This window comes from Kryptolebias marmoratus, linkage group LG8, assembly GCF_001649575.2.
Source record: "Kryptolebias marmoratus isolate JLee-2015 linkage group LG8, ASM164957v2, whole genome shotgun sequence".
In the NCBI taxonomy this organism is placed as follows: Eukaryota; Metazoa; Chordata; class Actinopteri; order Cyprinodontiformes; family Rivulidae; genus Kryptolebias; species Kryptolebias marmoratus.
This window is the reverse complement of record NC_051437.1, coordinates 4,066,395-4,083,902: the sequence shown is the minus strand read 5'-3', so window position 1 is coordinate 4,083,902 and position 17,508 is coordinate 4,066,395. Positions and strand designations below refer to the sequence as shown.

Genomic DNA, 17,508 nt, shown 5'->3' with positions numbered 1-17,508 from the left:
ACTTTGAAAACAGCCTAAAAAAATTCAGAAAGAGCAGAACAAACCTTAAAACAGCAGAAAAAAAACTTGAAATAGCTGAACAAAATTAAACAAGGTCTAAAAATACACATCCAGAAACCTACAATGGCTCTGTGTCATGTCATACCTGAAAATTCTAAATTCTATCACCAGAACAACGCAGCATGACAGGAGGGTCAGACCAAAATTTTCATGTATTTTAAACTGAGATTATAAATCACTGTACAAGATATCAAAAATCTTAATCATTCAGTATTATTTGAATGTCTTATGTTGTGTTCATGCTGAAGTAGTTAGCTTTCAAATATCAGCAAGGAATTGACAGTTTTTACAGAATTTCAAAGCATTTCAATGAGAAAAAAATTGTTGAAGATGGGTAAAGTACATGCCAAACAAACAGTTGCTGTGCAAAAACTATATTACATATTAAAAAAAAAAAAATTGGACTGTGAGTAAAAGGAGAGATTGGTTATCATTACTTTAAAATTTCACATTTCTACAGTGCTTTATGTCAAAGACATGACAAGTTAAAAACAACCTTTACACCACAATCAGAAAAACAAAATACAGTATGGTGAGATAGGGAATCAAGTTGTTGTACACTACTTCCTGAGGCTACTTGAGAGAAAACTGTAAGGCCTCAGGAATAGTAGAAACATTGCCTGAAAGAAGACAAAAATGCTTATATTTTGATGTATAATTTGTATATGTATCAGAAAAGATGTGGAGGTTGGAAGAGTTTGTTTGCTAACAAAACGTGTTCTGGGGTCTTATTTATAAAAGATTGCGTAGGATTCATACTAAGTGTGCATACTCGCAAAAATGTTGTATGCCAAAAAAAGAACCTCAGATTTATAAAATCATGTGCACGCAACCAGCAAGCAATTCCCTTTATAAATCACACCTGTACCTAAAAGTTTGCACACAAGGTCCTACCTCAAGTTCTGCCCTCCACACGCCCACATTCACCCATAAATGGTCAATGCAAAGCACCTCATGAATGTGAAGGTATATTTAAATGAGCCGACTGATCAATGTTATTTCATGGGTACAAATGGAAACCACAGAGAAAAGAGGGAGGAAACGCAATTTCAGCGAGGCAGAAATACGTGTGTTGGTGAGTGAGGTGGAGAATCAGAAACATCCCTTTTGGCAGCCACAGTAGTGGGCTGACAAACAAAAGAAAGTGCACCGAGTGGCAACAAATTGTTCCTGCTTTCAATTCAGTGGATGGCACAGAGAGGATAATGGCTGAGGTGAAGAAGAAGTGGTTAGATTTGAAGGTGGAGGCAAATAAATGACTGACAGGACACCAACAGAGCATTTCAGCCACAGGTGGGGGTAAGGGCATACCCGAAACGACACCCTTTAACAGAAAGATGGCCTCCATACTAGGGGAGAAAAGCGTGTGTGGCATTGTGCCAGAACAGGAGGGACATATTGATTTGGCTAAGACCACAGAGGAGCCAGGTAAAGCAGTTGCATTATTTTTAATGTGTAAATCACAGATAAAAGCACAACGGAATAATATGTTGTCCTTGTATCGTATTGAAATGACAGGCGGTGTGGAGGGTCCAGCTGTCCCCAGCACCAGTGTGCCCAACCGCAAACTGCATCTGGAGGAGGACAGACGCTGACAAATACTGTTCTGCAGAACCAGAGAGAAACAATTAATGAAATCAGAGAACTTAGAACAATTTAGCAAAACTAGAAAGTTCCTGTTGAGTTTTAAAATGAAAGCCTTCTTTCACATGTGACATTGACTTTTGACTTTGAAATCCATAAAACTGATCCCTGACCCATGAGTAGTCCAGCTGTGAAGTTTGACCTTCTTATGTTACACGGTTACTGAGTTAGCGCACGCACCACTTTTAGTCTGAATTTTGACCTCATTAGCTTTGGCGACCATCCTGATATTTTTATTTTGCATTCAGTATGCGATAGGACTCTGTCTCAGCTCCTACCACACCAAATTTCAACTCCATATGTCTAAAAATGACTGAGTTGAAGCTGAAAGAAACTTTAAGAAGTACAACATGACCAAAATTAGCAGAATTAGCATTAGCGAGGAATGAGTAGCTTTAGCGGGGATGACTTAGCAAAAAGCAGGGTAAATTTAGCAAAGCCTATATATTGAATAAGAGCTAAAAATACACACAGAGGGAGTCATGTGACAGTGGTGAGAAATGCAGTGGTTTCTCATTGTAGCTCCATAGTTTTCTTTGTAATGCATTGATTTTTACCACATACAGTAACTGGTCTTTAGGTCAACGTTTTTAGTTAAATAGAAAGTGATGGCGGCATCCTCAAAGAAACAATCTGTCAAACAAGCTCAAGAACAAAATAATTTTTGCTTTGTTGATAACAAAGAACTTGCTAAGATATTCAAGTTGCTATTAAGAAAGCCATTCCCACACTGGCAGAGGAGGTGGTTGCCCAACTTTCAACCAAAACACAAGCGATGAAGGTAGATCAGATCGCTGAATTTTGAACTGAGATGTTAACCTCGGCGTGCATGGAGCTAATAGAAACCACCAAAAACCGCTTAAAGGAGGTATATAGCTGCCTCTCTGGTGGACAATCTGACAACACTGTGCGCTACATTGGAGGACAAAATAGCTAATTTGGAGGACAAGTGGCGCAAAAACAATTTAAGGATACAAGGCATCCCCGAAAATCCTGAAACAGCTAACCCTCTTACCCATCTCCCCAATGCCATCCTGAAGTGGTTCCGAGAGGTGAGATCAGTTGAAATCAAGCATGCACACCAAGTGGGTCCAACACTGAAGCTGCTGAGATTCACTGAGAGAGACAGGATCCTGGGCGCCACTCGGAAAACGGTGGTGGAGCTGGACAGTTTGCCGGTCCACTTCGCTCCTGACTATAATACACACACCATCGGATGTAGACTGGCTTTCTTCAACTTGATGGGTGCCTTGTAAAGGCTGGGTTTTCACACCTTTGTGTTTTATCCTGCCAAACTGAAAGTGATGCGCAGTGATACCAGTCACATCTTCGACAACCCACAGATGGAGTGGGTGAAAAGCCAGGTATGTCGCACACCGAAATGACAGTCGCAGTCGTTGGATTCCAGCCAATGCACAGGGGATTTTATTGACACATTTACTCTTGATCAGCTTGCCCCAAAATCCCAAAGTATCTTTGAGAAAGGGCGTATTTATACAGAAATCAATGCATGATGACTATGCATACTTCTGACCATTTACGTAACTTCTACGACACTGGGTCTAGCCCAACCCAGTGTGTTTCCTGGATTCTAAGAACCAGACAAATCCTGTGTTCCAGGAATCCTCCTGTTATCACCTCCCACTGTTCCCAAGTTCTGGCAAAAACAACCGGACATAACTGGCAAAAACAACCGGACATTCCTAACAAGGCCTGGTGAACTTCTGCACTATCTTCTCCTCCACAATGGCTGAGAAGTTTGCTGATTCCATGAAGGAATGAACTCTTTTGCTATTAAAGTAATGGATAGATTTTCCGTTGTTGCTGCCGGTAGTGCTGTTGGCAAAACAACTGACTTTTTTTTTTCTTTTCACTTGTTTGCTGACAGGGCCCTTTTCATATCCAATTGGAAAACAATACTTGCAAGTATTGTTAAGCTTATTCTTGGTTCTCTTTAAAACTTAAACCTACCTTACATGATAAATATTTACATAATGTGGTAAACTTATAGTTTAATTAAATGATGTAGGGCTGTGGGTTCTAGGGGAAATTACTCTAGGATCACGGGTCCAATGTTTTGGGGTAACCCAGGTTCATTAAGAACTGTTTGTTATATTGAATGGTGTATTATGGACGTTCTGCCCTCCAATGTTTCTTGGAGAGCTATGGAGCCATGGCGACAGGGTAATTTGGGTGGGTAGGGATCTCTATTATCGTTGGTACTTTTGAGATGCAGCATGTTTGAACTGCTGCAACATCTATTAGTAACCACTTTATTTTTGTATCTTACCAAATACAATATGCTCATGATATTTTTGGTGAAGCTTCATGTTATAAGCTGGAATGTTAATGGACTAAATGGGCAAATTAAGCGTGCAGCCTGTTTAGATGTTCTATGTAGGCCTTCAGTGGATATAGCATTTATACAGGAATCACACTTAAGATCTGCAGACACTCTGCGCTTTGCAAATAAGTTGTACTACATGGCTGCATCTGCATTTTTGAGCTAAAAAAACAGGCTCATTAATTGTACTAAAATGTAATCTCTCACTGAGGGTTTTTAGTTAGGTCTTGGTTAATGTTTTTGGGTATGGTTTTTCTGTCTTTTTTGTTATGTTGCTCTCTGTTCAGCACTTTGTGACGTTGCTGTCTGTGAAATGTACTATACAAATAAAGCTTACTTACTTACTTACTTACAATGCTGAAATCTGCACTCAGTAGACAGCAGCTCCTGAGGACAACAGACTGGCGCAACAGAGTGCAGGGAGCATTAGTCAAAAGGAAACGTTGTGCCCGAAAACAGAAGACGGGAAAGCAGGGAGGCGCATTGGCCCAGCTAAAGACTAGAAGACCACTGATTCCAACTCTCTTTTTGGCCAATGTCCGCTCTTTCAATAATAAAGTGGACTTGTTACGTCTTAGGCTGAGTGTTTCTACAGAAATGAAGGACTGTGCTGTTCTTTGCCTAAAGGAAACCTGGCTTAAAAATAACATGCTGGTCTCAGCCTTCCAGATCAATGGCCATCAACTGTTCCGAGCTGACTGCGACCACAGGTTGGGAAAAAAAATGAGAAGGAGGACTCGGTATGTATGTGAATGAAGGTTGGTGTATGAACTGTGGACTGGCCAAAAAAAATCCTGCTCTGAGGCAATGGAACTCATGACTGTGAAATGTTGGCCGTACTATCTGCCATAGGAGTTTACTGCGGTGTTTGTCACTGTCAGGGTTTTGATTTATTCAACCTGCTAAGAAAGAATCACACCGGAGAGGCTCGTTGTCTTTTTGTGAAGGCCTTCACAAAGAGAAGAAATTCCACAACAGCTCCTAATGGCGTGCTGTCCAGGAAGTTCTGCCCCTCCACTTGGGCTTTCTCTTTTATTAAAAGAAGAAGTAAAAGGGGTTGATCTGAGCCAGCCAAGGCCAGTCCAGATCATAGCAAAAACACATAACACATCTCGGTGTGGCGCCCGTCGTCTGACCTTCGCGTCTCACGTAGGCAGTTTTACACATAAGCACAAAGGCTGATAATATAAAAACTCTAACAGTCACCATTGTTTACATTCCACCAGGTGCTAATGCAAATGAAGCATCAAAGGAGCTGTATGACACCATTAGCTCACTGCAGATAAAGCACATTTAATCTTTAATCACATAAAACTGACGAACACTATGCCCAGGTTTTACCAGCTTGCCACCTTTCCAACGCGGGGAGACAACACTCTAGACTGTGTGTACACTAACATTCACAGTGCGTACAGAGCTCTTCCTCACCCCCTCTTGGCCTCTCTAACCACATCTCCATCATGCTGGCGCCAGTATATTGTCCTCTGATGAAACGGATTAGGTCAACAAAGAAAACAGTCACTGTGTGGCCCAGGAATGCAGCCTCTGTGCTCCAGGACTGTTTTCAGTGCACAGATTGGCAGGTCTTCAGAGAGGCGGCTACGTATGAGGGAGAGGTGGACCTGGAGGAATACACCTCCTCTGTTCTCGGTTTCATCTTCTAAGTGTGCTGATGATGTCTCCACCACTAGGACAGTTACCTGTTATCTGAACCAGAAATGCTAAGGTGAGAGCTCTGCTGAAAGCTAGGGACACTGTGTTCAGGAAAGGTGAGGCATCAGCACTCAGAGAAGTGAGAAAAGAAATGACTGCAGGCATTGCGAGGGCCAAAGCCACATATGCCCAGAAAATTCTAGGTCACTTCACCACCAACGACCCCCGGCACCAAACTTATACTACCACCTGGTGACACGCCCCTCTGCATGACCACAGTAGATGTTGGGAAGACCCTCCAGGGAATCAATACCCATAAGGCTGCAGGCCCCAACAACATCCCAGTGTGTGTACTTAGGGACTGTGTACACCAGCTGTCTGAAGTGTTGGCAGACATCTTAAACACCTCACTGTCAGTGGCATCAGTCCCCACCTGCTTAAAGACTGCCACTATTGTCCCTGTTCTCAAGTGCTCCACAGTGACAGGCCTGAATGACTACTGACCTATAGCCTTAACCTCGGTAGTCATGAAGTGCTTCGAGAGGTTAGTCATGACCCACATCAAGGACTCCATTGACATCATTGTGGACCCACATCAGTACGCCTACAGGAAGAACCACTCCACTGATGACACCGTCTCATTGTGGTCCACACAGCCCTCACCCACTTGGAAAACAGAAACTCTTACATCTGGTTGCTCTTTCTGGATTTCTCCTCAGCCTTTAATACCATCATCCCACAGACCCTGATACAGAAGCTCTCTTCTCTTGGACTGAGTCCCACACTGGGGAACTGGGTCCTGGACTTCCTGACCAACAGACCTCAAACTGTCAGGATCCACAACACCATCTCCTCCTCTATCACCCTCACCACTCGCTCGCCCTAGGGCTGCGTGCTGAGCCCCTTTCTGTTCACTCTGCTGTCATATGACTCAGCAAGACACCCCAGTTGTCATATAGTGAAGTTCACAGATGACACAGCAGTAGTGGGACATTTCTCCAACAATGATGAAGGAGATGGTGGTGGATTTCAGAAGAGACAAGTCTCCTCTTCCTGCTCTTTACATCTGAGGAGCAGCTGTGGAGGTGGTCTTTACCTTGCACCCCTCAACCCCTCCACCCCTCAGGCAGGCAGCTGAGGTGCATTCAGACCAAGACCATCAGGATCAGAAACAGTTTCTACCCTGCAGCTGTCAGACTGCTGAACTCAAACTGCACTTAATTCAGCTTCATCTCATATATACCTTTTTTTGTATGTTTGTATATATGTATGTGTAAATGTGGATATATGTAGATATATTCTCCATATTTGTACTCTTTTATTATTTAATTATATGTATTCATTTATTTATTTATTAGGCTTTTTGAACTGGGACCTGAGTCCAAATTTCATACCACAAACATGCAAGTGTGAGCTGGTATGACAATAAAAGATCCTTGAAAACTTTAATAAATTTGCCTTTATTTCTATTTATATTCCATCTCTATATGAAGCAGATTTTTTCTCTAAATTAACTTCAATTTTGACACAACTACATGACTATTCATTCATTATAGGTGCAGACATGAATGCCTGTGCCAATTTAACGCTGAATAAATCAGCGCAACTTTCTACCCCACACAAGTCTGAGCATTCCAAGAATTGTAAGATCTTCTATCAGCCTTCAGTCTGGTAGACCTATACTGTGTAGTTAACCCCACCTGCAAACAAACTTTTTATTTAGCCAGACATCAATCTCTCTCCAGATTAGATTATCTGCTAGTATCTGCTACTTCATTCTCTGAAATTCATTATGTAGTAATTTTACCTTGTTCACTATTGGATCACAGTACTGTATCAGCTCTTCTAACGCTTAGAGATACTCTTTCTAAAGCTTCACATTGGCGATTTAATATATCCCTTCTCAAACATGAAGAATTCTGCAACTTATTTTGTAGCACTTTAAAAACCTCCATAGAAATTAACACAGGTTTGGTAGAGGATCCCAGGTTTTTGTGGGATGCGAATAAAGGGTCAACTAGAAATACAACAATTTCCTTCTCATCCCATCTTAGGAAAATCGACTCCAGAAAATATCTAAATTGGAGTAAACTCTTAACCAACTTGAATTAGAATGACAGGACACACAGAATGGCAAACTATCAGGGAAAATAAATGTGACTAGGACTGAGCTGAACTCATTGTTAAGTAAAATAGCTGAATTCCTAATTCATAGAACAAGAAGAAATTATTTTAATGTATCTAGACTGAGCCACCTACTGGCCTTAAGATTGAAACAAAATGAGAAATACGCCAGCATTATGGCCATTCAAACACCTACTGGTACCCTAACCGAACCATGCAAAATTAATTTGACATTCAAAACTTATTATTCCTCTCTTTACTCATCTGAAGTATTGTTGAACACAGCTGCAAGCAGTCTCAGTCTTGAGCTTCCTACTCTGGCTGCTCAGGATTCATAAAAACTTAGTGCCTCCATTATGTTGGAAGAGGTGAAAAAAGCCCTTGCCACCATGAAAAAAAGGCAAATCCTCAGTTTGGGACGGTACCCCACCAGAGGTATATCTTGCCTTCTGGGACATACTCGGCCCACCATTGTTGGATATGATTAATGTGGAAATTAACAAAGGTTAATTTAACCCAAGCACTAATGTCACAATAATCACATTACTTCTCAAACCAAATAAAGACCCGGCTCAATCCTTATACAGTGAAAATTTTTTCTCTAAATTTGACACCAGTAGTGGCAGAGGAAGCAATGCACACGTCCAACTAGAGGAACAACATCAGCCCCTAATCCTGCAGCTCAAATTGGTGACTTCTGCTCTGAAGAAGATTAACCCCAACAAAGCCGCAGGACCGGACAAGGTGTCATGAAGGATTCTGTGGTCCAGTTGACAGTGGTCTTTTTAGAGATTTTTAATCTGTCCCTGCAGTTTTCCACTGTCCTTGTCTGCCCTAAACGCTCCATCATTGTGCTTGTACTAAACAAATCTGCTGTGACTGACTTAAATGATTACCGCTCAGTCGCACTAACCCCAGTCATCATAAAATGCTTAAAGAGGATCATCCTAAAACACATCAAGGATAGCCTTCCTGCTGGTCTGGACAGTCAGCAGTTTGCCTATAGGAGGAACCAGTCCACAAAGGATGCTGTCTCCATTGCACTACACACAGCCTTGATACACCTGCATCATCTTGATAATTGTGTTAGGATGCTATTCGTCGACTTCGGTTCAGCATTTAATACCATCATCCCAGAAAAGCTGATAGTGAAGCTCCACAACCTGGGACTTTCAACATCAATGTGTCTTTGGATCAAGGACTGGATTGAAGCAACTTAGAAGCGAGCTGACCATAATGTCCGCCTGTCGACTCCCCTGCCCCCCCTCACACATACACACCCGCCTCACACGAAAAACAAGATGGCGGTGCTACGTCGTGTCTGCTCTCACTGACCTGACCAGAATGTCCGCCGTTGCCCCCTCCCCCCACTGTGCCGTTCACGGAGAAAATAAAAAGAAGGAGCTTCTTCATCCATCCGAGCTTCACGTTTTCATTCACACAAACACCTCTCCTTTCTCTGTCGGCTGCTCTGATTTCAGGGGTCTCCACAGCGAGTCCCCCGCTCCATCTAATGTTTCTGTCCTCACACAAACACCGACATGCTAAGCTACTGACCTCCACCCCCCCTACCTCATTATACACAGCTAAAACGGACACAGCTAAAAAGTAAATAAAAGACGGAGACTTTTTTTCTCTCAAGTAATACTTTAGTAAGTACTTCGAAACGCACAAAATCTGACTTTAGCATGATACATAGAGTTACTACGAATATGAAACTAACTCACAACTATCCGGACATTTAGCACACACACCGATAAACAAAGCGCCGTCTAAAGGCAATGAGTAACATATAAACAGTAAGCAGCATATAAACAATGAGTACTTGTGAAAAAAAACGTTAGTACTTACTGATCACGGACATATTATCCTTCGAGAAAGGCATCGCTCTTTTTATCAGATATATCCCGGTCTAAAAAGTCGCTGTTTCTTTTCTTCACCAGCTCCAGAACTTCTTCTGTTGTATATTTTATCTCCTTTGGTCATTTCGCCAGCTTTTATGTCGAAAAAAGTACAAAAAACAGTCTTCACCGCATTTACGCGCAGGATGCATGAAGCAGCCTCTCTGTTAGACTTTTATACGCAGACTAATTTGGGAGTAGTCATGTAAAGTTCCGACCCCCCTCCCAGAAAAATCACGTGACCGGAATTTCATTGGCTACCCGCCTGTGGTGTCAGAACCGGCTTGGGAGCTGACTGACCGGAGCTATATGCATGTAAACGAGGGGAGGAGACTTTCATGACTTTACGCATGGGAAATTAGAGGGGCTCAAGGGGGGGGCAGAGAGCAACCCAGTTGGTCAGACGAAACGTCAACAAAAGTGGCGCCAAAACATTGCTATTTTGAAATTTAAGTTCATAAAAACAATAAATTTAGCAAAAACTGTACAGAATTGAATAGAAAAGGCAGTAAAACGGCCCGCCGGTGGGCCGTCGCGTGGTAAGGGGTTAATAGAATGCACATGGTTTCAGCCACTCTGGGGAGTTGAGGATTGGTGAGTGGGGTAGGCAGGCAGTAAAGCAAAGCAGCAGAAAGACTGGAACCGATGCAGCAAACCAACAATCTCACAAGGTAAACTACCTGTGTAAATCCAGAAACAGAGATTAACAGGCAATGGTCATACACAAGAGGGCAGAGAGCAGAGAACTTATCTGAAGGGGCAGGCTGTAGGCGAGAGTTTGTGAGGCAGGTGGGGGTCGAGGTCCAGATATTAATCATCCAGCGAGAATCCGTCTAGGGCAAGGCACAGGGGAGAATCCAGGAAACCAAAGTGTGGTCGGGATGAAGAGGGTCAATCAGTAACTGCTGGAAAACTACTTGCATTGAGCATTCGATGATCTAGCACTAGGGATGTGGAGGAGTGGAGTATAAGAAGGGAAGGAAACAGGTGCAATGGTGGTAATCAGGGCAGGAGCACAGGTGAAAGAGATGAGGGTGATAAGAAGCAAGGCATGAGAGAAAAAACAAAACGGTCTTGGCAAGAACATTAGAGAAAGTTAATTATTTGATTAATTCAAACACATACCTGCTAATTCCCACTGGTAAGAACCAGTTGCCAGGAACCCCAGAGACTGTACCCTGTAACTGGACAGGAATTGCATGGTTCTGGCGGGTGGGTCTCTCCAATATCGGACCCAGTTCAGCACATAGATCCAAGACCAGTGCTCTAGGGAGTCTAAATTGGCTTATAAGCCAGTCATCATCATGGGCCTGAAGGTCTTGGTGATCCCTGAAAATGCATTTCCTCCTGATTCTCCCATTTACAACGTATTACAGCAGAGCCAATGCATCACTCAGCATTATGCTCGGGTATCACAACGGTATTTAAATGTTCACAGCAGTTAGTGTGAATGCCTCACACCTTGTCACAATTTTTGCCTTAATCTGTGGTAAATAAATAAACATTTTTGTTACATCACATTTCTCTCACTGAGGATCACCAGGGTGAGACGTAACACAGTTTTATTTTTGGGGGGAGGGACTGCCATTGGAATGCTAGGAAGCACTGAAGTGCATTGATTCCCACTTCCTATACTTTCTAAAAGTCTCTCTATATATAGTTTTTATTCTTCCATCAAATTTAATGTGGCCTGAAACAAGCAATGTACCCGAACAAATGTTATATAAAAAAAAACCGGCTCGGTCACAGGATGTGTGCTATTACTTTTATTGGCGTTTCGAGTTACTATGGCAACATAATTCACAAAAAACCAACACCATTATAACCCAATGACAGTTGAAATTTTTTCTCAGTTGGGTGGAATTCTCAACTAACAGACTGGAGGTCACATGACCTAGAGTGTGCAGCTGTCTGACAACAACATGTTTTGTTAGCAAACAAACTTCTACCATGCCCACATCCATCATGATACATGCAAAAATTATATATCAAAACATAGGCATTTTTGTCTTATTTCAAGGAATGTTTCTACTTTTCCTGTAGCCTTAATAGTTTTTTGTCAAATGACCCCAGAAGGCAGAGTGACCCCTCGAGATCCTGTATTTCCTCTATTCATTTCGGTCCCACATCTTCTTTTCTGGTGTTGGTTTGAGGGATGTTTTTAAGTACTTGGTCTCGTTTTTAAGTCGTAGCACTGTAGAAATGTGAAATTTTAAAGGAATAAAAACAAATTTCTCTTTTCACTTACAGTCCAAGAATTTTTTCAGTATGTCCTATACTTTTGGTACAGCGACTGTTTGGCATGTACTTCTGCCTTTTTCAGCAGTTTCTTTCTCATTGAAATACATTGGAACTTCGTACAAACTGTCAATTTCTTACTGCTTTTTGAAAGCTAACTACTGCAGCATACTTCCACCTTGAAACACCATTTAAGTTTAAACAAAACATAAGATATTCAACTATTACTGGATGAGTCAGCCTTTTGATATCTTGTATAGTTTTTTTAAAATCTCAAGTTTAAAAAGGTGAAAATTTAGAGTCTGTGCCTCCTGTTGTGCTGCGTTGCTGTGGTGATAGAATTTAGAATGTTCAGGTGTGACATAATACAGAGCCTGTGTTGGTTTCTGTGTGTGTAGTATTCTCAGCTCTTGTTCAACATATAGGCTTTGCTAATACAGGCTTGCTTTTTGCTAAGTCATCCTGCTAATGCTACTTATTCCTTGCTAATGTTAATTCTGGTAAATCTGGCCATTTTTGCTCCTTAAACACAAAGATGAAGCTACAGTTTCCCATGCACAAAGGGGCAGGAGACATCTGGCTTTATCTGGCTAATAATTCAAAAAAGGTTAAAAAACAAAAACCTGGCTAGGGTTGTTACCAGGCAGAGTAGGCAGAAAAAAACATTTGTAAAGATACCAGAGCTTACAAAAACAAAATGGCTGCCACTTCTTTCAGTTGATTTGATGTTCGCTGACTGTTATGTTTCTTTCAGCTGTAACTCAGTCATTTTTTAACATATTGTGCTGAATTTTGGTGGGGCAGTAGCTGACCAGAGCCCCATCGCAAACTAAATACTAAATAAAAAAATCAAAATGGCCACCAAAGCTAACAGGGTAAAAAATGAGACCAAAATTTGTGCGTGATCTAACTTGGCAACCGTGTAATTTAGGAACGTCAGACTTCACAACTGGACTCCTCATATGGCAAGGTTCATCCCTTTATGATGCCTGTCTACAACTGTCAATTTCAGCCATTTTGTACTACTCAAAGTGTCTTTCAGCTTCAACTCAGTCATTTTTAAATATATGAAACTGAAATTTGGTGTGGCAGTCGCTGAGATCGAGCCCCTATGCAAGCTGAATGCTAAGTTAAAATGTCAAGATGGCCGCCAAAGCTAGAGGGGTAAAAAAGTCAGAGTCAAAACTTGTGCTTGCTCTAACTTGGACACCCTGTAACCTACTAAGGTCAAACTTCACAGCTAGAACCCTCTTGGGTCAGGGATCAATGCAAGGGACTATAAAGCCACAAAGTCAAAGGTTAAGGTCACATGAGCCTGTGTGCTCTAACTCTGCAACCGTGTACAGCAGGAAGGTCAAACTTTACAACTGGACTCCCAATGGGTCAAGGAATTGTCCTTTGGAGTTCAAGGTCAAAAGGTCAAAATCACAAAAACCGGAGTGCTTTAACTCTAAAACCTTGTACAGTAGGAAGGTCAAACTTTAATGATGCACACCTCATGAGTCCACGATCAGTCCTTTATAATGCCTGTCTACAACTGATCAGCTGTTGGAGCCATCTTTATCCAGTATATCCAGTTTTACAACTGAGACCCTTGGTGACCTCTCACTCTGTCAGTTGAGAACTCTGCTCATTGGTTTGCTCTGGGGTTTTTGGTGTCACTTTTTGCAAAATATTTCACCATGGCAACTTGAAACGCCATTTAAAATAGTAGAACACGTCCCCTGACCGAGTTGGTCATTTTGATATATAATTTGTGTGGGTACATAGTTCCGTTCTGGGTGCATTAAAGTTGATGGAAGAATAAAAACTATTTACAGAGACACGTTTAGAGGTGGATAACAATAGGTGCTTGTCATAGAAATGCATAGTGCATTCGCCACGCACTACAGTGCATGCTATGCAATTCCTATGCAGGCCCCAACTAGAAAGAAATTCTGGAGAAATTCTGAAGAGGCCTGCCACTTGGTGCATGATTTTTTTGTGTCTATCTTAAACCATAATGACCCCATAGGTTAATCAGCTGTACTCATACATATAATGCTTACTTTTTGGGCATTTCACTAAAATCTGTTTCATAAGATAGTTTGCTAACTGACTTTATCTCCAATAGTTTTTAATAAAATTTGAAACAAAAAACTAAAGGCTCTCTTAATCTTAGATAAAGCTGACTTCTACTATCGCAGTAGATCATAGCTAAATGTCTATAGAAATGACTTACTTATAGGCATTTTTGTCTTCTCTAAGTCAGCTTTGGTAACCTACGTGTATCAGAAATATTCCAAAAGTTGTGGTAGCCATCTTGAATCAGAATTAGTTAATCAGCTGTTGATGTTTGTAATAATCATTACTTTCTGAGAGTTTCAATAAACTCTACCAGGTGGTTCTTAAAATTGAAGAAACGGAAGAATAAAAATTATATATAAAAACAATTTTAGAGGTGGATAACAATAGGTGCCTGTTATAGGAATGCATTAGATGCACTGTAGTGCATGGCTTCCCCCAATTAGAAAAAATCCTGGAGAAATTTTGAAGGGACCTGCAACTTGGTGCATGGTTTTAATATCATCTTTATTTTGGATGACTACAATAGGCATCATCCTTGACCCATGAGGTGTGCAGCTGTTCAGTTTGACATTTATACATCAAATGATTGCAGAGTTACAGCACCCGGTCACTTGTGACCTTGACCTTTGACCACATGATCCAAAAGTCAATCGATGTCATCCTTGACCCATGAGCTGTCAATTTTTCAGTTTGAATTTCCTACATTACAAAGTTGCAGAGTTAAAGCACACAGTCATTTGTGACCTTGACCTTGACCTTTGACCTAATGACCCCAAAAATAATTGACATCATCCATGACTTATGAGGTTTCCAGGTGTTCGGTTTTGCATCTCTATGTCAAACTGTTGCAGAGTTATATTACGCAGTCACTTTGCTTTTCAAAATTTTTAGGAATAAAAATCTGAAGTGTTGCATGCAGTTTTATTCCCAGCCTTTACTCTGATACCCCTAACTAAAATCCAAAGTAACCAGCTGCTTTCAGACATGAAAAAAATATTAAATGGAGTCCACCTGTGTGTAATTTAATCTCAGTATTAATCCAGCTGTTCTATTAGCTCAGAGGTTTGTTACAGAACATTAATGATCAAACAGCATCATGAAGACCAACGACCACACCATGGAGCATCAGGGATAAATATATTGAGAAGTTTAAAGCAGGATTTTGTTTTTAAAAGAATATTCCAAGATTTGAACATCTCATGAAGCACTGTTTAGTTTATCATTTGAAAATGAAAAAAGTATAGCACAACTACAAATTTACTGAGACATTGCCTTCCAACTAAAGTGACAGGACAGAAAGGGAGAGCATTTATCTGAGAAGCAGCCAAGTAGTGCATGGTAACTCTGGACAAGCTGCAGAGATTCACACTGGGGAAAAAATAGAGTCAACATAAAAAAAACCTGTTGCACAAAAAAAAGTTTTTTCTTTTACATATTTTTCTAATTTATACCCAGACAGGATTTCAAATTAAATGAAGTTCAGTTTTTAAAATAAAGTGAAGAACAAGTAAGTAAGTTCTTTCGGCTGCTCCCTTCTTCAGGGGTTGCCACAGCAAGCAAATATGCACAAACAATTGGTAATTGTTTTAAGCCCGATGTCCTTCCTTCCGCAACATGGGCACTCTCGGGATTACAAGATTGTAGCACTGACCACCGAGCTACAAGTACAGGTTTAATTAATTACTTGAAAGTATACAGTATGAGTAAATTTAATTCATTACTTTCCACCTCTGTAGAAAACTGCAGGCCTCACCTGATCTGGGCTTTTTAACAACCCTGAAAATCTCAAGGAGTACAAATACATTTTCAGAGGGTATGAATATGCTTTCAAGAAGTATGAATAGCTTTTCAGGGGATATGAGTACATTTTCAAAATACATAGAATTTAAATTAGCCAAAGTGAACAAGATAGTACTACCTCAAAGTGTTTTTTTATGTTCTGGTGTTTCCAGATGTTTGTACGTCTGTTTGTGGATGAGAACTTGGATCGGATGGTACCAATCTCCAAACAGCCCAAGGAGAAAATTCAAGCCATTATTGAGTCCTGCAGCAGACAGTTCCCAGAGTTTCAGGAACGCGCCCGTAAGCGCATCCGCACCTACCTCAAATCCTGCCGACGCATGAAGAAGAATGGCATGGAGGTAAAGTGATGTACCTACCTAGGTGTATGATGGGTCTGTTGGTGTGTATGCTTGACTGATCTTGAGTATTTATGTTCCTAAAGTTAGACTGTGCCAAATAATACACAATTCTCCAAAAAATTTTTACACTTTAGAAAAAGGTCAAATGTGTTTTGTTCAGAATTATTTTTCAAAAATTTTATTTTGACTTTGGAAAATAATCCTCAACACAGTGACCTTCATTTCACCAGAAGGAGCTTTTTGTTAATCCAAGGAGTAGTAAATCTATGACATTTTCTTTGCATCTAAATTCAAATTTTAGGACATAATTTAATTCATGATTTGTGTTAGCTGATCATGCATTTTTTGTGACATTGTACATGGGAATTTCTGCTGCTCCCCAGGTCTCAAATATAATATAAATTGAACTTTAAATAGACAGACAATTACTCTTAGGAAAATTAACGCTTGAAAATTGTCTGGGAATAATAATTTTATTAATATTCAATAAGTTTTTGTTTAATTATTAAAACTGAAAGTATCAGTTGTGCAATATTTTTCCAATAGAATAAGAGTAGAAGATGACTTTTCTGACAAACTGCCAAGTTCTTGTATTTATAATGTGAGTGTTTGATTGCACAGATTTTCTTTTTTTTTACCTGTTGTGGCATCTCAGGCATACCATACAGAGAACATGGTTGCCTACATGTGCCAGAACAGATTCGCTCTGCAATAAGGGTATCTCAAGATGAGAAACCCAATTGCATGATTTACTTTATTGAATCAAGACTGAATCTGAATCTAGCATCTGAGTAGGCAGGCCACATTGTTGTAATAGCAACCTGTTTGTATAACCTTCAACCATCAGGACTGTTTGTGAGTCTGTGCGCAAAGGTGTGTGTGTGAGGGGGTGGGAGATATATATGTGTATGTGCACGTATGTGTATATATATATATATATACATACATATGTGCACATACATATATGAAAATACATAAAAAATGCAAAAAGTCAAAAGTAATAATAAAATAAATAATAAGAATTACTATATATACATAAACCTATATATTCACACATATATACATATACATACACATATGTGCATACTCATACATACACTCCTGATCAAAATCTTAAGACCAGTGAAAAAATTGCAAGAATTTGCATTTTGCACTATTGGATCTTAAGAAGGTTTTAAGTAGAGCTTCACAATGTTAAAAGAAGAAATCAGCGTAAGAGATAAAAACTTTTGAGCGGGGAATTAATTGAAAACTGCATTTACACTCAAACATGATTTTTTCAGCTGATGAAAAGTTTAAGACCATAGCTCAAAAAACCCTGAAAACCCCCCAAAAC

The 17,508-nt window shown here is 40.4% G+C and overlaps 1 protein-coding gene across 1 annotated transcript in view; it reads left to right on the top strand.

Annotated features, from left to right (window-relative positions):
• The window catches only part of LOC108241798 (nucleolar protein 4-like), a 134,673-nt gene that overhangs the window by 77,510 nt on the left and 39,655 nt on the right, over positions 1-17,508 (top strand). Inside the window, exon 5 of the mRNA XM_037976938.1 lies at positions 15,984-16,172. Coding sequence (XP_037832866.1) covers positions 15,984-16,172 — 189 coding nt within the window. The remainder of the gene's footprint in view (positions 1-15,983; positions 16,173-17,508) is intronic.